General features: G+C 45.4%; 1 protein-coding gene across 2 annotated transcripts in view; it reads right to left on the bottom strand.

Moving 5' to 3' along the window:
- SYT17 (synaptotagmin 17) overlaps positions 1–16,278 on the bottom strand; it is a 72,979-nt gene extending 56,701 nt beyond the window's left edge. The window contains exons 1-5 of one of the 2 annotated variants that reach the window (XM_077828340.1): positions 16,169–16,278; positions 11,776–11,896; positions 10,152–10,300; positions 3,105–3,253; positions 2,038–2,657 (exon numbers count right to left, since the gene is read on the bottom strand). In XM_077828340.1, the coding sequence (XP_077684466.1) occupies positions 2,038–2,657; positions 3,105–3,253; positions 10,152–10,300; positions 11,776–11,778 (921 nt within the window). In that variant the 5' untranslated portion in view covers positions 11,779–11,896; positions 16,169–16,278. The remainder of the gene's footprint in view (positions 1–2,037; positions 2,658–3,104; positions 3,254–10,151; positions 10,301–11,775; positions 11,897–16,168) is intronic. The other variant, XM_077828339.1, reaches the window with a different exon arrangement.
- Positions 16,279–21,243: the final 4,965 nt, after the last annotated feature.

Raw genomic sequence — 21,243 nt, 5'->3', positions numbered from 1 at the left:
ACTGCACACATGTATCTGAGGGCAGAGTTTAGCTATAGGTATTTGTAAATATGGACTTGGGAGAACAAGCGATAGGATGCAAGATAAGCCCTGTAAGGCTGGTTAAATGGCTTGCACATTTAAACGCAGAGCCGTTGGGCTGTTCTCCCACCCCTCCCAATATCAGACTCTAACCAGCGGAGCTGAACACTGCTCTCCTTTTCACCCACAGAGCTACTCAGTTTGGTTGGTGAAAGAATTTTTCCTATGCATTTACAAAAAGTGTTCTTGTTAATCTCATCATGCTACTAGCTTTATTATAACACACACCTTAGTCATCTGCATCATAATAAATAAATAATATTGAGAAATCAAGGGCCTGATTGTCCACTGCCTTGTGCATTTATAGCAGTGCAAGGTTAGAGCAAAGGGGGTGCAAAACACTTTCCAACCACTTTGCACAGGTGCACAAGCCTACACAAGGTGCCAGACAATGAAAAATCAGGCCCCAAGGCTTTGGGGTTTTGGACATAAATACTGCCTCAATAGATTTTAATTTTACAGCTTTCTGAACTCAAGTTATACATCTGGGCCACATTCTGTCCTCAGTTGCAACAATGTAAAACTGGGAGTAATGCCAGTGAAATCAGTGGAATTACTTCAGATTTATACCAGCATGTCTGAGATCAGAATCTGACTAAACCCTTATCCATGGCTATATTGGCCTTCTGTGAATGTTTAGGTGCTGTTAGCCACCAGAGAGATCAGTCAGAGCTTTACCCAAAAGACTGACAAATCACACATCACACCAAGTGACGAGAGAGGAGAGAGAGAGATCGAAGCGTATTATACTAATGCTAAAACAGAGTCTCTTAAGCTCAGGGCAAACTCCTACCCTTAGCATTAGCAGCTGTGCAGGGGATGGGGAGAAGACATAGCTATGCAGGGCAGGCTGGTTCAAGATGAAGTAGTACAATGCACTGCCATTTGTTTCTTCTTTTACCCGAGCAGCATGTACCCTTACGCTAGCGGCTGCTGCTAGCATACTTGCTAACTAGCCTGGGAACTAGGCACTCCCACAAGCCAGCTTGTCATCCCATTTAGGGCCATAGTGGGGTTGGTGCACTGGCCAGGAGTTTTTCCTAACACTCTTGTGAGTAGTAAGGGGAGAGACCCTGCCCCAATGCTCCTGAGAGAGGATATGGAAAGACGAAGAACCCTACACCATCTTCCCCCTCAACACATCACAGGGCAGGGGCTAGCCCAGCGAGAAGATTAGAACATGCACACGTGCAAAGTGTCATTACAATCCAATCGAATATGCTGCACATTCAACTTCCCTCTCACCCTCACCGATCTTTGGCCACATGTTTCTAGATAGGTCTGTACAGAAACGCAAGAAGAATCCTCTGACACTTGGACTACCAAGATGTCTCAAAGAGGACCAGTCTCTTATGCATTTGCTCACAAACAAACTGTGCAGATATCAATGGCAAAACAGACACACACACACGCCCAAAGCATTGTTCTGTTTTGATCATCATAGTAGTGCTTTTCTAACTTGGATAATAAACTCCCTACAGCAGTGGTGGACAACCTACGGGCCGCAGGTTATCCACCACTGCCCTACAGTGGCTCTCAGTGACAGTGAGCACAGCCCACAGCAGGGAAGGATTTATCCATGAACCTGCATCTGCAAGAAAGGATCTCCCAGAAGTTGCAGATTCACAAATGAATTTCCAGCCGTTTCCATTATGCACAATAATTTCTAATTTCATCTCCTTTATGATGATGTTCTTTTAAAGCCAAAATGGTGGGCTTGGTTCAGGTCTGTCTTACACCAATGTAAACCAAAAAGAATGTCACTGAATTTACACCAGTGTAATACAGGTATAAGCAAGACTAGAATCAGATCCAATGCCTTTTCAATCTAGAAGGTGCTTTAGTACATGAATGATCATGGCTATTTAAAAACCTCTCATTAACCCCAAACAAACAAAGGAACCACAAAAACAAAGTAGAAATATTACATAATAACCGCCTTATAAATTCCATTACCTGCGAACTGGGAACAAGGGCCTTCCACCAATGTCCGCCCTTCACAAGGTCAACTTCATTTAATGGCATTGACACTTTGCCTATGACACAGTGGCGTGAGAATTTGTCAAAATCCACTATGGTTAAAAGTAGAGTTCTTCTTTGGGCTTCTAAAAATGGAATTTCAAAGGTGTACCTCTCCTCAAACACTGGGTTCTGGGTTTTGCGTTTTACTCCTGTCTGCTTGGAGTTCTTCTGATCTGGAAGGAGGCAGATCTTGACATAAGGGTTGGAATGAGCCATATCTTGTCTTGAACTGTCATACGAAATTGGAGGAGGCAGATCTTTAGCCTCAATTACCCTCACTATTAGATAATTATGCAACAGATCATACTGTGTGCTAAAATGCAGCATGCCCAATTGGTACTTCGATAAGATTTCCTCATCTGTCAAGGAGTCCATGTCATCACTATTAGAGTCAAGAGAGTAGAGTCTTGGTTCGAATTTTCTAAAATAGTCATCTGGGGTATACGTTTTTCTCAGGATAGTTGGCTGAACTATTTCTTTTTTAGCTCCTATAATTCCAAACTCAATAGGTTTAATGTCAATTAGTGGAGAACTTGGCCTTCTCGATTCTAGACCTAGGCAAAAGAAACATACAAATAGCAATGTCGGTAACTGGAAAGATCTGATTATATCCCAACTTAGTCTCTGCCCCAAAGCTCTTACAGTCTGTCTTTTTGTTCTGTTTGTACAAAGCCCAGCACAATGAGGTCTTGGCCCATGACTGGGGCCTATCTCAACACAAATAATAAAAACAAACAATAATAATATCACTAGTTAATCTTTAAGTGCAAACATCAAATAGATTTCTGCCCCCTACCCCTGTCTAACTCTGTGATTCTGCCTCATTCATCCTTTAGCAAAAATATAAGTTTGGCCCCTTTCACAGTCTCTTTGTGGAACAGTTTAGGATTTTAATCAACATACCTTAGGCTTGACTTGGATCTCTCTCTAAAAGCAGGCACTAAACTAAGCTTTGGTCTACTTGGGAAATTACGTTAATATTGTACAGCTGACAGCCTTACTTGAAATCCGCCTTGTGAGGCTGTAAGTAGACCGTGATGTATCTGAAGATGATCGCCTTCTGTCAGGAGAAGAGTCTTGAGGAGTTGGAGGTGGCTCGCTGGTTGTGTTATCAGAGTCTCCATCTTTGTCCTCATTTTGATTGCTTATCCTGTGAAAATGAAAGACCTCTGGATGTGTGAATCCAGTAAGTGTACTGTACACATAACGAACAGGATAATAAGCCCTCTTCTCTGATACTTTAGATTGAACCCTGGATGAATATCATGGATGCTAGAGCTTATTTTCAGATCTAGTTGGAAAACAGAAGAGTGCTGAGCTCTGTGGCTTCAGGGCCCTACAAAGCATGGATTCTCTATCCTTTCTTTTGTCTTTCATACTTCTTAAAATGCAATGAAGCTTACTAGCAACAGTAAGGATATACACCAGTATGCACTTTAACACACATCTATACAGATGTGCTCATGTTTCAAATACATGCATGCGATACAGACCTTGTGGCATTATTGATTTATGTAGTGAAAATATTTATACCATTACTTACAGCTGTATATTTAGGATATAGACCTGGAATTATGGCTTTCATTAGGATCATCAGATAGTCACATTATTAATAGCATGGGAAATAACCATGATCAATCTTCTCACATCATGTTTAATATTAATATATGGTGGTAAATGAGCCATTAAGTTTTGGAAATGTGGCCCTGTAAAGCAGGATTTGTTGACATACCTTTTAAGCAGTTCCTGTCCCCTTTTTATTTACTCTTTTGCATAACTGGATAGGACAATAATTCTGCTATATCTTGTTTTATTTGTGGGAAATATATAAATAAGCAAGAAAGGTTACACACCCCTCACTGAAACTTTGTGAAGGTTTAAAATGCACAAAGTGATTATGAGAATGGGATCATACAAAAGTCCACAAGCAATCCCCTTGTCAATTTAAATCTTCTACATAAAGTAAGCTCAGTGAAAATCTCAGCCTCTCACAGATTGCAGCAACTCACATTAAACAGAACAAATCAGAACCTCTTAAGTGTTCCCCTCAAAGAAGAGCAAGAGCAGACAGGAACAAAAGTCTATAGTTCAAGATTCTAATGTCAGTTGCACTGGTAACAGTCTGGAATATGTCCAATGAAGTCAATGGAAGAACAATTTTATCCTGACATAATTGAGATCAGAATCTCACTTTTTTTTTAAACAGTATTCCATTCTTTATAGTGTACCAAGATAAAATACACTTTTCTGGTTAGGCCACAAGCAAAAGAACACTCAGAAAATAGAAATTGGGCACAGCCAAAGTTCAGCATGAAATAAGCAAATCAGATGGGAGCAGTGCTTGAATTTTGCTCCTCATTCATTCTTTCTATATTTTTGGCTATGCCAGGTATAAGATGTATATGTTGAATCATTTGCCTCACAAACCACTAATGAAACTAGGCTGATAATATTCTGTAGCAAGTAGTAAACTCAAAAATCTAAATCCAAATTTAGGAATAGACTAAAAATGGATTCCAGATCTGAATCTACCTCTCCCCCAAGTTTGGGGGAAGAAGTTCAGATCTGGATCTTGTGGTGCTTGGAGAGCTGAACCCACCTGAGCTTCACAGTCCATTGATATTTAATAGATTTTTGATAGAAAATTAAAAACATACATTAAATGGACAAATAATACCCAGCTTTCAAACGCAGGTTGCTCAAATCCTTCAACTGGATATAAAAATCAATATTTAGGAGCATAAAAGTCTGATTTTCATGCCAAGAAACGGATTTGAACATACTTATTATGATCCACATGCCTGAAAATTAAACCTACAGAATGGGGGCAAAGCAGGGGCAAAAAGAATCAGAAAAAAATCATTAAGGATATTCTACACGTGCTAAACATAATAGTGAATTAACTAAGTAACAAGCAGGTGACCTTTTGCAGGGAAATTGCTAGCAAACCACGATAATTTTTCCTCAAATAACTTTGGCTGTGTTTGGAACAGCTCTGTTCGTATTTAATCAGAACCTTTGGTAAAGAGAATTGAGCTCTAATTTCAGTTTAACCTTGCAGAACACACAGTATTTATCTTCGAGTTTTTATGTAGGAGATTTCATAAGATGCAGAGCTGACAAGCACCCCAGTTCCCTCCCAATTTTTTTCCTAAGGCTAGGAAGCAAACAATAATTATGAAATAACAATAAGGATTGCCATGCGTGCAAGTCAATACAATTAGATTTGCTTCAGCAAGCTAAACATACTTCCTTTATCATTGACGTTATAGGGTGCTGTAAAAATTCAGGAAGTGCAAAAAGTCAACATCTACCAAAATAAATTACTTAATTTCACAGCAGTTGGGCCCAATCCTGCTTCCCTAGCATACCCAGAGCTTCTACTACTGACTATGGGAATGTTGCTGATGCAAAGAATGGAGGATCGATGCAGACATTAACAAGATTGCTCCCATTCATCTAGAGACCATGAGAAGGATTGGGTGTGAGGGAAAAGCACACCCCGTATGACAGCAATGGCCATGTCAGGTGGACAAGGATAAGAGGATTGAGCGCTCTTAGTTGTGAGCCTTTAGACATTTTTAGATACTTTTTTGGGGGGTGGGGGGGAAGAAAGGGCAACACAAGAAACGTACTTGTTCCCCAAACTCAATACATTGAGGCAGAACGTGAATCTTTTTAAATCCAGGTCCTAATTCAAGGTGTTATACTGCTGCCCAGCACTATAGTATGGGAACATCTACCATGCAAAAACAATTAGTGTAACGAGACCTCGGAGCAGTTCTGAAATACATATACACATTAAAATAGCTCATTCACAGCTCAATTCTGCAACTCTTACTCATGTTGAGTAGCACTTACTCATGTGATGAGTGCAGTACTGCAAACTCCAAACATTTAGAAACCTCCCTGCACCCAAAACAACAAGACCAGGCAAAGGACACCACTTCTCTCTTTTAACTCCTGAGGTGTCATTCTGTCCCTCTCCATTCTCCTCTCCAACTTTCCAGCCCTCCCCTCTCCGTCTCCTTACCCCCTATACATATATTCTCTCCCTTTCCCCTCAGTCACCCACATTCTCCCAGCATACCCCCAAATCTCCTTCCCTATGCCCAGTTTCCTTTACAGTCTCTCTCAGCCCCCCTCCCTCCATATTCCTTGGATAAACTCAGCTGCCACCGCCACCATACTTTCCCCTGTCCCCTCACTGTCTCTTGCCTGGGCTGCATACAGGAAACAGAAGCTACCATTTTAGCTGAGGGCATCTTAGGTTCAGTCACATGAAAAGCAATGGGAGACAGCAGCCATTTTGAAGCATTTTGCTGCCCAGCTTCTAGAGACAAGAATTTTTTTTAAAAACTAAACCAAACCAAACCCTAAACTTGTAAGATTTGTGAAAATATCATGAGAGCTGAGGACTTTGATAGTCCCTAGAGGGCTGCTGGCCTGACTATATGTAACACAGCATAAGAAAGGATTGCAGAATAGGGCCCTTTAATATAATTTTCCACTATTATTTATGGCAAAAGTTATCCAGGAAGGATCCTTGAGGCAGCTGAACCGGCACGGATCCATGACACAGGTGGAAGGGAGTACTTCTGGAGCCCACAAAGGGGGTCCACATTGCAAAGTCCAGCTCCCCAAAGGAACTGAAGAATCACCACACAGGTGGGTTAGCAGGGGGCCAGAGAAGGAACAGAAGCCCAGAGGTGGGGGATCTACCACTACACGGCCCCAGTGGCCACATGGGGAGAATCAGAGATGGTTGGAATTACTGCGTCAGGGCTAGGATTGCCATTTTCTAATTGCACAAAACCGAACACCCTAGCCCTGCCCCTTCCCCGAAGTCCCGCCCTATCCCCCCCCCCCCGCTCACTATATTCCCCCTCCCTTGGTGGCTCACTCTCCCCCACCCTCACTCACTATCACTGGGCTGGAGCAGGGGTTGGAGTGCGGGAAGGGCTCTGGCTGGGGATGCGGGCTCTGGGTTAGGGCCGGGGATGAGGTGTTCAGGGTATGAAAGGGGGCTCTGGGATGGGGCAGGGGATTAGGGTGCAGGTAGGGTGAAGGCTCCAGCTGGGGGGGGACAGGCTCTGGGGATGAGGGGTTTAGGGTGCAAAAGAGCATAAGAACGGCCATACTGGGTCAGACCAAAGGTCCATCTAGCCCAGTATCCTGTCTTCTGACAGTGGCCAATGCGGTGCCCCAGAGGGAATAAACAGAACAGGTAATCATCAAGTGATCCATTTCTTGTCGCCCATTCGCAGCTTCTGGCAAAGAGAGGATATAGGGACACCATCCCTGCCCATCCTGGCTAATAGCCATTGATGGACCTATCCTCCATGAATTTATCTAGCTCTTTTTCGAACCCTGTTATAGTCTTGGCCTTCACAATGTCCTCTGGTAAGGAGTTCCACAGGTTGACTGTGTGCTGTGTGAAGAAATACTTCCTTTTGTTTGTTTTATACTTGCTGCCTACTAATTTCATTTGGTGGCCCCTAGTTCTTGTGTTATGAGAAGGAGTAAATAACACTTCCTTATTTACTTTCTCCATACCAGTCATGATTTTATAGACCTCAATCATATCCCCCCTTAGTCACCTCTTTTCCAAGCTGAAAAGTCCCAGTCTTATTAATCTTTCCTCATGTGACAGCTGTTCCATACCCCTAATCATTTTTGTTGCCCTTTTCTGAACCTTTTCCAAGTCCAGTATATCTTTTTTGAGATGAGGGCGACCACATCTGCATGCAGAATTCAAGATGTGGGCATACTATTGGGCGGGAGGAGGCCTCAGGGCTGGGGCATGGGCTTACCTCGAGCGGCTCCCAGGTAGTGGTGCAGCTGGGCTAAGGCAGGCTCCCTGCCTGTCCAGGCTCCGCACTGTGCCCCGGAAGAGACCAGCAGGTCTGGCTCCTAGGCAGGGGGCCAAGAGATTCTGCACACTGCTCTAGCCCACAGGCACCGCTCCCCAGCTCCCATTGGCTACAGTTCCCAGCCAATGGGAGTGCGGAGCCAGTGCTCTGGGCGGGGGCAACACACAGAGCCCCATGGCCCCCCTGCCTAGGAGCTGGACCTGCTGGCTGTTTCCAGGGTGCAGCGCAGGGCCAGGACATGTAGGGACTAGCCTGCCTTAGACCCACAGCACCACTGAACAGACTTTTAACAGCCCAGTCAGCGGTGCTGACCGGAGCCACCAGGGTCCCTTTTCGACCGGGCATTCCTGGCAACCCTACTCAGGGCCTGCCACTCCACAGATCAAGTGAAGATTTCTTCTATCCCACCCCTTCCTGGAGCCCCTACTAAGCCTAGCCACTTGTCCCCAAGTACTCGATCATTTCTGGAGCATATCTTTCTAAGTCCAATAAAGTGGTCTCATCATTTTGTTCACCTGCACACGATGTTTCCTTATTTAGCAGTGATTTTATTTCCAGTTCCCATTAGCTGCAGATAAATGAGTTTCGAAGCACAATTCTGACCCTTAAAAAACTGCTCCCTGTTTAAGAAGCACTATAAAGCTCTACTGCTAACCTCTCTGCACCTTCTTCCTACACTAATTCAAAACAATAAATAAGATACTGTAATTCAAACAGAAAAAGATGAATTTTATATACCGTTTACAGACAAACCTGATAGATCTGGCAGGGAAAAAAAATGAAAGCAAGGAAGTTCCCGGGGAGAATGATACTGATCACGTCTTCCTATCTATCGTCCAGCAACACAGCGAAATGTGGTGCATTAGGGAAGCAATTAAGGGGGCACCTCACCTGTTGTGGTTTCAGAAGCACATTACACATTTAACTCTTGAGTAGCAATTACTCTGCTGCTATGGGAGGCAGTGAGGCCTTGCAGCTAAAACACTGAACTGGCACTAAGGCTCCTGCTCTGCCAGTGGCCTGCTGGGTGACCTTGGGTAAGTCACTTCGCCGCCTGGTGCCTCAGTTTCCCCAGGTGCAAAATGGGGATAACAATACTGGCCTCCCTTGTAAACTGCTTTGACATTGTTGTTTTAGGATCAGATTTTAAAAGCACTTAAGTGACACAGGAACACAAGTCCCATTAGAAATTCAGTTTTTCTAGGGGATATACTCTCTTATGTCACCTTGGTGTTTTTGTAAGTTTCCCCCTTTAGCCTGGTTAAATCAGACTAACATTAATAAGATCAGTATCTATTTCTTACTCTTATAAGCCTCAAAACATTCTAGTAGATATTGTTTAGTTTCACTGAATGCTGATTGTATGCTATTTTTCTGCCTAGAATGATATCTTACAACCAACCTAAGCCTTCCTAAGAATACAGATTTATCCTGGAAATAGCTAAAGTTAAGTGTGATTTCAGCCATTTTCCATGGGGCTCTGCATGGGCTCACCAACATGCAACAAATTGCCGAATTAGGGCCTGTGCCTGAACCCCTATTTGTCTGAACAGTTATCTGGTGTATTACATACTGTATGTCTATCTATGGTTAAGGCAGATCATAAGCTCCTCTGGTAGGAACCTTGTCTGTTATGTGTTCAGAAAATACAGTGCATGCTCTAAGTAATAATAAAATAATAAATATAGGTCCTCCTACGTAGTCACTTGACTGGCAGTCTGGAAAATTACAGCAATCAAAGGGCTAAAGTGCTCAAAATAAACAGTCCAATTTAGAGATTCAACAAAAAGTCAAATGAAATGTATTGTTCTCAGCATGGAATACAAAGCTAGGTCAATTACCAACTTGCTGTGTTGGCTTGCAGGATAGTTTCTGACTTAAGAATTGGGGTAGCTATATTTCAAAGACTCCAGCTACCTGAATTAGCAGGACATGTTGTTTAGCTTTGCTGCAGTTATATGCACTCTTTATATAGTTATATACACTGTTCCCACTCCTAACACCGACTCTTCCCACCAATCTCTTATTGTATGCATGCCATTAGCCAGGTGTGTGGCATTTTTGGATTCTTATGGCCTCATGTTTATGCCCTCACCACAGCCAAAATAACATTACCTTTGTCACCCTGCTATAAACTGGAGATAACATTTGCTTAATATGCACATCTAAACTTACAGCCAGGCTGGCGTCTGTGCAGGAAAAGGTCCCAGGATTTCAACTTCATCTTCGCTCGACTGACAACAGCTACAGTCAAAACACTTCTGACAACAATTTCTACAAGTCCATCTGCACAGCAAGAGATCCAAGAGTCTAGAGAGCAGACCCTGAGGCCATTGGAAACCAAAGAATAAGATTACAAACAGTAGATCATCGGTGAGAAATAACACTCAGCTGTATTTATGTTTTGTGTCTCTGCAGCAGAACATTTGGAACTATATTTATTCCATTTATATAAACAGACAAGTGCCGTGCAGTTACTGGCACGATCTCACTGAAGCCATAACTAGGCAGGGAAATAAACATTCACTGCAGGTATTTTCTTTTATAGAATTATTATGTACGTGGGCGAGAGAGTGATTTACAAAACACTATGCCATAACAATATGCTAGAGCAGAAACATGCCCATTATTTCACCTACATTAACAAACTAATATATCAACAAATGCATGGCAGAGAGAAGAAAAAACTGAAGATCTCAACTTAATTTCACAAGTTGTTGCACAGCTGAAAAAACCTAACACAACAATATGAAGGTATTTTAATACTGTAGGCATGTAACCATATGATATTCATATGCTCCATACATGCAGTATTACAGCCTCAAATTTGTCAGCAAAATGTATCAGCCTAGGTACAAAATCTTGCCTGACTCTTACTATGATGATTAATTTATTGAAAAAGCTAATGATTTTTTTAAAAAACGTTATTTGCGCTCGGTGAGTGTAGAAGTGCCCCGGAGAACAGAATTTTGTATGGTGGCAGTAGTAACTCCCTAACAGTGCTATTACATTTATTACATGTACACACATTATATATATGTAATAATGTACACAGGTTAATGTATACACTTAGCCTGTGTATATATGTTTATAACATTATAGCGTAACATATAAATATACAAAGGCTAAGTGTATACATTTATAGCAAGGGAGAAGTACATCCCAAGAAAGGAACTGTCTGAGGAAGCCACAGTTCCCTTCCTTCTCCCCCTTGCTTCAAGAGGGTATAAACTTGCTGGTGGCTTATACCAACGACAAATAACTACCCCACTCCCACCACACCCTCTAAGCTCAGCTTGCTGGTGCACTGGAGAGAGAGGGAAGGAGGCATGAAGCCAGGGTTCTGCTCATTCCCCATCCACCCCTACCCACCTTTCCCAGGTGGGGGAGTGGGGGGAGAAGAAAGTGTTTGTAAGAAGGCTCGCAGAGCAGTACATGGGACACAGACAGACAGATTCTAGCTATCTGTACTCAGTGATAGGTGAAAACCCAGAATGCATTATGAAACCCTCACAAAGTCAAAATTTGAGAATAGCCTTTTTAAAATTGTACTAGAAATTATTGAATTGCATCATGTTTGCAGTGTTCAACACTGCCTGTAAAAGGAAGCAGTCGGCACTCACTGGGAGGCCTTCACTGGGAGCACAGGGCTGCAGAGGACAGTAGCAGATTGATAGTAAAACAAATTTTTATTCCACACCTATAAAAAACTGAATTTTCCTGGTATACGAAAAGATTAATTTTTCTATAAATGAACCCCAGAAATCAGAAAAGCCACAAAGCAAGGAATCTGGCATACCATCTATACCTACGGCATTAGAAAACATTCAGAAAATGCAGGACAATCTCCTCTGGACGATGAGATGAGACAGAATAGGGAATGAATCATCAGATTAACTCACCTCATTTATCGGTTCCAACTGTCCTTTTAGATATCCATGATGAAGCAAAGGGGAACAAAATGAAAAAGACAAAACCAGTTTAGCAATGCTCAAATAACTCTAAATTAGCACCAGCCAGAGAACAATTTCTTTAATTTCTCAGGACATGCTATTTCCCAAGCTTGTCCTACTTAACTTTAGGGGAGGGGGAAGAATCTCCTGAAGGAGCAACAATGTCGTCTTCTCCCCTTCCCTTCCTGCTGCTCACCCTTCCCTAGGAGGATCCCACCACTCTCACTCACCCCTGTTTACAGCAAGAGAAACGTATGTATTGCTTCTGCTACCATCCCCCTCCCAGGAGACATCATGTGCAACCACACTCTTCATGTGTCCCTAGGAAATTACTTCATTTCTACAACTACTGTATTTACTGCATCAGTAGCAAACCACATCCTGGTCATAGATACACTGCGAGCTCCTGGTAATAGAGACCCTAATCTCAGTTCAGTTCTGGCAAAAATGGTTGCAACTCCAGAGATATTAAGACCAATAGTTTCAGAAGTGGACACTAATTTTTGAGTACTCCCATTTCTTAAGGGGCTTGCTCTCCCAAAAGCTTCTACTGGCTATACTCTATGGAAAACATAGACAATACAACTTTTAAAAAAGAAACTAGATTAGATTAGATTAAATTTAGCTCTACAATGGCTTCCATAGAAAGCATTTTAACACAAACATCCATTGCCACGTTCTCACAGACCATTGCTTAGTGAAAATTCCGCCACCTGTATGAGGTAAGGTTTGCAAGGACAAAAGTGCTGTATTTTGATATGGCTATACCCAAAAATCATTTTTAAAAACCCCAGGGTTCTATCATCCCCCAATTTACATACTAAGGTCCACACAAAACTGGTGTGGCTTATTCCAAGCCTGCACTAAAATTCCTATTCTGCATTAAACCAGGTCCATTGGATTCATGGCCTGCAGCCAAACAGCCCAGCATGTAGTGTGAGGAAAGGCCATGTGGCATGAGGGAGTGGGGTGTGGTAACTCCAGGCAGGCCTGTATCAGACAATCCACCTGGCTAAAATGTTATCAAGTAAAACAACCTAGATCTGCTTTAAAATAAAACAGGTCCTTGGGCAGCCAGGACCCCAGGAGCATGAGCAATGCTACCCACAGACTCCATCATAAAGTAACTGGAGTTCCATCCTGACTGTGTGCTCAAACTCCCGCAGAAACCCTAGCCAGGCACACAGGAGTGACGACAGAGACTACAACAGGCAGGAACTAATCACCATAGCACAGCAGAAGCAAATGAACAGCCAGTGCCATAAAATACATAAATGCACAGATCCATGAAATAAAAGCAAACACAAACAGCTGTCTGTGTTCATGCCAGTCACATGCAACAGGGGGACTAGCTCTGGGGGAATGACAAAGGTTTATAGAGTACAAATGATGTGACTGCCAGCAGGTGCTGGGTAAGCTCAGTTGAAGTTTAAGAACATGGACACTAGAACAAACCCAGCACATAGAGGCAGCCATGACATTGGCCTAGTCCACTGGGAATGCAAAAGGAATACCACTCAAGTTACAGCTGCTGAGCCTAGGCTTATTGTACCAGATCTGCCCATTCAAGGTCAACTAGGGTGACCAGTCAGCAAATGTGAAAAAACAGGACAGGAGGTGGGGGGTAATAGGAGCCTATATAAGAAAAAGACCCAAAAATCAGGACTGTCCCTATAAAAATCGGGACATCTGGTCACCCTAAGATCAACTCTTCAACCCAGGAGCATAATCCATTTGGGAGTCCTGGTGCCATAAACAAACCCCCATCACAAAACAACACATTGTATGTGTAGGGTGGCCTAGGGGCCCCTGCACAGTCATTGCTGCTTGATGACCTTGCTGACAGCTGTTCCTTGCTACCTTGGTTTCCAGGATCTGCCATACGTGGGGCTGTTTTTGTTATCTTTACCCTTACACTCCCTGTGCCCCATATGCTGCTGTGCTTAGCTGTTCCCTGCATCCTCCAAATCAAGTGTGACCAGCATTTTTAAGGCGGGTGATATTGCACAGCCAGGGCTCGCTTTTTCTAGCATGAATATACTTACATACATGCATGTATGGACATACACATGTCCCCTCTGCTTCTGTACACTTTGGTCAGTTGGGGATGACAGGGCTCCAGTACTACAACACTGATATTACAGATAGAGGGCAAAGAACATTAAGGGTGGCATTTTCAAAACAGCCTGGCTTAGGAACACAACTCCCAGTGAAAGCCAATGAGTCGTGTGCTCTTAAGTCACTTATGTACTTTTGAAACAATAAATCGTAATACTTCACACACACACAAAGCCTGATCTAAAGCCCAGTGAAATCAATTCAAAGATCCCTACTGACTTCACTGGGCTTTGGATCACCATAGTATCTTTCATCCCAGGATCTCAAAGCACTTTTTAAATATTAACTAATTTGCAGTCAGTACACCCCTGGGAGGTAGGTCACTATTGTCATTGTCATTTCAGAGATGAGAAACTGAGTCACAGAGAGGGTGACTTACCCAACAGCATTTTACATCCACTGTGCACAGATGTCACTGTCAGTGACTATGCAAGGCAGTGGAGAACCAAACCAAGTCACTGGCAGAGCTCAGATAAGAAGCCAGATTTCCTGGCTAACATCTTCCAGGAGTTTTTAAACCATAAAACCATGGGTATCAAAACTCATTCAGGGGAGCAGGTGAAATTACATTTTTAATTATACAGCATGGACCCAGTTTACAGCATTAGGGTCTCATGTACACAACAGCCTATCCACCAAAGAGCTCCTTCTACCCTGGCACAATTACACGATGGACAGGCCGGGCTGGGAGTAGTGACAAACCTTGGGGCTCAAGGCCCCCAGCCCATCTAGCTCCCAAGAGCCCCGGAAAGTAAGGACAGCTTTAAGTGAGTGCTGGTTTTCATGGCCTTGAGCAAGTTGAGTGGGTCCCTGTTTTGAAGTTCATAGTTGGTGGTAATATGTCGGTATACCACATTGGGGTGAGAGGGTCCCTGTGTCTGTGTCCACAGCAAGTCCCTTTATTGGTGTGAGGGCCCCCGTTTCAATCTCTGCAAGGATTCCCATATGTGTGGGAGTCCCCACTTCTAGGCTTCCACGGTAGGGGGAAGGTGTCTCACGTAGGTGGGGTTTCTGAGCCTGCGTTCTCAAGGGTCCACGTGACAGTGTGAGGGGCACATCCCATCCCTGCTGGTGTTTCACAGGAGTGTGATTAGCAAGGTCATCTCACACTCTGGGGGAAGCTCTGTGCCCTTTCATTACCTTCTGGCTGACTGATTCCTGAGCCTCCCAGGCCTCTTCCAGAGGCTGCCCTGCCTAGTCCTCCTCCCTCAGCAGCAGCCACCTAAACTCAACTCAGGAGCAGCAGCCATGGTAATGCCAGCTGGATGGATGGGGGAGGAGTTGGTAAAGGACCGCTGGCTGCTCCTACTCCCATCTCCCTGCCCGCTCTTGCTCCTACTCTGAATTCAGTCCTAGACACGGAACAAGCAGTCCACAGCTGGATCGCTGAACATGCAATAGAACAGAAGCAGAGGCAGCTGCCACAACTGTTGCTCTGCTTCTCTTTGTGCCTTGTATATGCAACTCTGCACAAAGGCATCACAAACCTCTCACACACACAAGAACTCACATATATGCTGACATTCACACGCACAGACCACGCACAATCCTATACACAGACACACGCGCACAAACATAAGCACACCTAAATACACACACACCCACACCCCCTATACATACAACCCCCTCCATAGACACAAACACAATCAGGCCCATACATACGCCATCAGTCAGATGCACAAACACACAAGTTCACACAAACAAGCACAAAAGGGGATGTTTGGATTCATTCTTAAGAAGGAGGCGAGTTCCAACCACAGGCAGGAGTCCCCCAAACCCTTCTCCTGTAGGACTCCACAAAGTGTTTCCAACAACCCACCGTCCTGGTCTGAATCGAGACGCATCGGCTGACCGCTGCTATTAAACAAATGCAAAAAGCCGAAGCACTCGTGCCTCAAGGCTTGTGTATGTCACGGGAGAGCTTCACCTTTTCGGCAACTACCTCACTCGCACACCCCGGTTTACCGTTAAGCGGGAGGGGGAAATCACTAGCCCGGGCTGGATTAACACGCAGCTAGTGAATTGAGGTGAGCGCTCACCCAGGTTAGAGCAGACCCGGTCTCCCTGCGGTCCGCACCCCGGCAAAGAGGACATCGCCTCCCCAGTGCTGTCCAGACCTACCTGTATATACGCCATCTTCACTAGGTATCACATTAGTTCCCAGCACAGCCCGAGCACGGCGTCTCTCTCCCCTTTGCCCTCAACAGCACAAAAAGACGCGACTTGTGTGCTAGATGAGCACTGGCCATCCCCGCTCCCCCGGCTGCTCGCTGCCTCTCGGCGCCTCCTCCCCAGCGCTTCCCGAGCCCGGCGCGGGGCGGGGGGGGACGCGGTCTGGTTCTCTGGGATTTCGGGCAGGTTGTGCCGGGGCCCCGGGCTCCCTGTGCCGCGCGGGGCGGGGAGGGGAGGGATGGGCTCTGGCAGCCTGTCACCCGCTGCACCCTCCTGGGCATGGCTCGGGGTGAATTTCCCCAGCTTGGGCAGCCGCGGCCGCCACCCTCCCTCTTCCCGGGGTGGCCCTTCGCCTCTCTCGGGGCAGCCTCCCAGCCCGCGGCCCGGACCGTCACCCCCTCCGGCCAGCAACACGTGGCGCAAAACAAGACCCAGCCGGAGCCCGACGCCTTCCCCCGGGGACGCCGCACTCCGCGCCTGGGCCGCCACGGAGAGCGACTGGGGCATAGCCCCGGACCCAGCAGCGCCCCCTGCGCTCTGGGCAGCTGGAGCCCAGAGGGGACCGGCCCCGCCAGGGGGCGGCGGCTGGTGCTGCCGCCCCGGGGAGCCGCCAGGGGGTGGAGGGAGGCTGCCGCGGAGGCTGCCAGTCCCGCTGAAGTTCGCAGAGCCCGTGGAGCCTGGGCAGGCGCTGGGCATGGTGAGACGCCGCGCCTGGTAAAGGGGGCGAGAAGCGGGGGAAGCTCTTGGGTCGGGGGCAGGCCGCCCAGAAGGGCCCTGTAAATCTGGCCTGTGACTCTGCCTGCTGCACAGGATGGGAGCTCAGGGTGGAAAAGGAGTGAGGGGCCGAAGGAAAGTGCGATGGGGGAGGGATCCCCTGGCACCTACACGTGCCACAGAGCCGATGGAAGCACCTGCCACCCACATGTGCTGCCAGTCTGCTAACGTGTGCGATGGGCTGGGGAAATCCCCAGAACTTATGCACTGGTGGGACTTGGAGGGAATCCTGCATGTAATGCCACGCGGGAACTCACCGGGAGCCTGTCACATAGTAAAAAGACCTTGAGCCAGTGCTGCTAACTCCAGGGTTTCACACATTACCTGACTGGTCCCAAGCCCCTAGCACATGTTGGTGACAGGCAGTTCCGTAGGCTCTGTTGCATGTTAGGTGCTGGGGGATCCCCCACCACATCGCTCACCTCAGCGTCCTTCAGCCCCTCCAGCTGCTGCTCTCCTGTTAGTGCTTGAGAATCACTACTTTCATTGCTGTTCGTTTTAAAGTAAGTTTCTAGCCCTAGGGGCTGTCGAGAAATGCTTGAAAAGGTGATTCCTAAATGCCAGAAGGCAAATAAAAAGAACCCAACATTTATTATACTTATAATCTCTCAATTGTCTAGGGGAACCTGACTCATGATTTTTAAACACTTGGATTAGCCATACTCATTATTACAATGCAGAATGTACTCTAGGAAACTTACACACTGTGTGTAGTAGGAAGGGGCATATAATTACTGAGGGAACAATCACAGTACAGGCTGTTTGCAGGGGTGCCCGAATGGGAGGGTGTCACATATGCAAGTTAGGACCCCCTTTTCAGTCTCCTCTGTGTTAGGCTAGCCCCATTTTGACCTTTGCATGGGGACTCCATGTGGGTGTTGTGGATGCACAGACAGACGGGCCCAAAGATCCCAGGGAGTGTGTGTAGAGTAGACCCCTAGGTTTTAGATTCACAGAGATCACTGAATGCATGCAGGAGTCCTCCTTTCAGTGCTCACGGATGAAGGGGGCTACATATAAATGTGGTTCTCAAGGCCCCACATGACCTCCCGAGGAGCACTTCCATGCTGGCATTTCACAGGATTGCAGGCTACAAGTCACATGGTTAGCCAACAATATCAGGAAGCTCTGCCCTTTCATGCCCTTCTGGCTGAGTCCCAAGCCCCCCTCCATTTGCATCCCCAGGGCCTGCTCTGCCTGGATCTCCACCTGCTGTCCAGCAGCTGCAAGCTCCCCTCAGCTCAGCAATTAGGAGAAGTATCCATGGTAACACTGTGGATGGGGGCTGGGGTCGTTGCTAGAGCACCCCTCGCTGTTCTGACTCCCATCTCCCAGCCTGCTCTTGCTCACACACCAAACTCAGACCCAGAAACGGAACCCTGGAGTTAACAGATGGATCATGGCACATAGAGAAGCACCAGGAAGTGCAGCAGGGCACAGTTGCCCACACAGTGCAATAAGGCATCAAACATTTGTCTCATCCACACACATATATGCAGACATTCATACACATAAACAACAGCTACACACAAAGATACCAACAATCACACATGCACAATGTGTATGTCTGAATGAATGCAAGTGTCTCATACCCACAGAATCTCACTAGTACATTCACTCACACACACACGATGTTAGTTTCCTTTTGTTTTACTGATTTGTACCAACACAACCTTAAAAGGACATGCACCCAACACATAGCTAGAAGGGATGCTTTCAATTTACCTTTTTAAATTAAGGTCCAGTCACAAGTACAATTACCCCCAAACTTATCTGGGAAGAGATTGTTTTGTAACCCTACTCGGGATTGTCAACCGCCAGTAAGCCACAGTTCTTGTTTCTAAATACATTAGAAGCAAATATTACCATTGAATGCAAAAAATCAGAACCAATAATAATGCTACAGGTTGCATCTGTCACTAGAGAACTTGACCTTTTCTGTAACTAACTCTCAAGTTTCCCATTAAGTGGGAGAGGGAATCACGAACCTGGGCTGGATGAACATACAACGAATAAATTCAGTTGAGTCTAAACCAGGTTAGAGCAGACCCAGGTTCCCTGTGGTCCTCCCTCCCCAGATAACGAGGACATTTCCTCCCCAGTGCTGTTCAGACCTACCTGTATATACGCCATCTTCACTAGGTATCACATTAGTTCCCAGCACAGCCTGAGCATGGCGTCTCTCTCCCCTTTGCCCTCAACAACAACAAAAAGACGTGACTTGTTTGCTGGATGAGCACTGTTCATTCCTTCTCCCCCTTGCTGCTCACTGCCTCTCCATAATGATCAAGGATTCTTTCCCCGTATTTTTTTTAAGCACAGAGGTGTTGATTATTTCGTTTGTTTCTAATATTTCTTTTATGGTTTTCTGGGTTCTCAGGCTCTCTGTGCTGCGAGGGATGTGTTCTGTCAGCCTGTCACTTGCTGCATGATTGATTTCCCGCTTTTCCTTCTTCCCTATGGTAGGCTGGTGGTGAATTTCCCCCTCTTGGGCAGCAGCTGCAGCAGACTTTGCACTTCCAGAGATCTGGATTCCCCTCTCTCAGTGCATCTCTCCTTGGATTTGTTTTTCCAACTTAAAGCCTGAGGCTGAATCCGGGGGAAGTATCTCCTGCAAACAGCATAATCCATCTGTCTGCAACCAGATGGACAAGAGACTTTGAAACAGCAACATGTAGGAGGGTCCTTTTTGTCACAGAACAAGAAGCAAAACGTGTCTGAAACCTATTGGTGATCATTTTCCACCCGCAAACCAAAAACCTTGCTCTTATTTCAAATTATGTGTGACCAGGTTAGATATTTATATATTGAAAGGGAATGGTGTATTGAAGGATACTCTTTCATGATGAGTTTCCAGAAGGACCTGCAATAAATCATACCGAGGGTACCTACCACCATCTGTAGAGAATGCTGTCAATGTGCAGTGCACACGGTCATTTCATGTACACAAGGAAGCTGACATAAGTATGAGTAGAGGGCACTGCAATGTACATTTTGCCGTGTAAGATACTGAAAGAACCATCACCTTAATAACCCTTTGATTTGCCAGCATGCACCTCTCACTTCTATTTTTATAATTAAAGCGGGCATTAATTACACCTTTTCCCTTTTACAAAGGGTTTAGAAGAAGTATTTCACTACAGCTGTTCCGCAATAGGTTGATTGCGTTTTTTAATTTGGGGAAAGTGGTATTGTTAATTGGTAGAGCTAATGAAAAGAATTCATTAATAAATGAAGACGACTCGTCTGTAGATGGCATGTGTTTGCATTACGGGGCGGAGCGCAGGTTCCTTTGGAAGCGGAATGCAAGTGTCAAAGCTGCAATTGCAACAGGTCTTGTGCAGAAAAGCAGAACAGCGACATCCAGAGGACAAAGTGAAAAACTTCAGGGAACTGGAAAACATTTCCGAAGCTTACGAATCAACTGAGAGGACACAACTCATTTTGGGATGTATACGTAGGGGCATAGCGAGCAGATCGAGGGACGTGATCGTCCCCCTCTATTCGACATTGGTGAGGCCTCATCTGGAGTACTGTGTCCAGTTTTGGGCCCCACACTACAAGAAGGATGTGGATAAATTGGAGAGAGTCCAGCGAAGGGCAACAAAAATGATTAGGGGTCTAGAACACATGACTTATGAGGAGAGGCTGAGGGAGCTGGGATTGTTTAGCCTGCAGAAGAGAAGAATGAGGGGGGATTTGATAGCTGCTTTCAACTACCTGAAAGGGGGTTCCAAAGAGGATGGCTCTAGACTGTTCTCAATGGTAGCAGATGACAGAACGAGGAGTAATGGCCTCAAGTTGCAGTGGGGGAGGTTTAGATTGGATATTAGGAAAAACTTTTTCACTAAGAGGGTGGTGAAACACTGGAATGCGTTGCCTAGGGAGGTGGTGGAATCTCCTTCCTTGGAAGTTTTTAAGGTCAGGCTTGACAAAGCCCTGGCTGGGATGATTTAACTGGGAATTGGTCCTGCTTCGAGCAGGGGGTTGGACTAGATGACCTTCAGGGGTCCCTTCCAACCCTGATATTCTATGATTCTATGAACTCTATTTGGATTAGACTGGCTTCATAACACACCCGTATCACATGCTGGTAGAGTGCAGTACACTACAGTGCTAGTAAAACCTTATCTAGTGCAATTAACTAACAGGTCTCAGTGGAAGTGAATGTAGCTAAATATGAGTTTTATATCATTTTCATAGGTGTACTATTTGACACCAGCAACCTGCATTATTATTGCTGTACCCCT

This window comes from Eretmochelys imbricata, chromosome 10 (assembly GCF_965152235.1).
Source record: "Eretmochelys imbricata isolate rEreImb1 chromosome 10, rEreImb1.hap1, whole genome shotgun sequence".
Classification (NCBI taxonomy): domain Eukaryota; kingdom Metazoa; phylum Chordata; order Testudines; family Cheloniidae; genus Eretmochelys; species Eretmochelys imbricata.
Note: the sequence above shows the minus strand (reverse complement) of the source record. Positions and strands in the feature narration are given on the sequence as shown.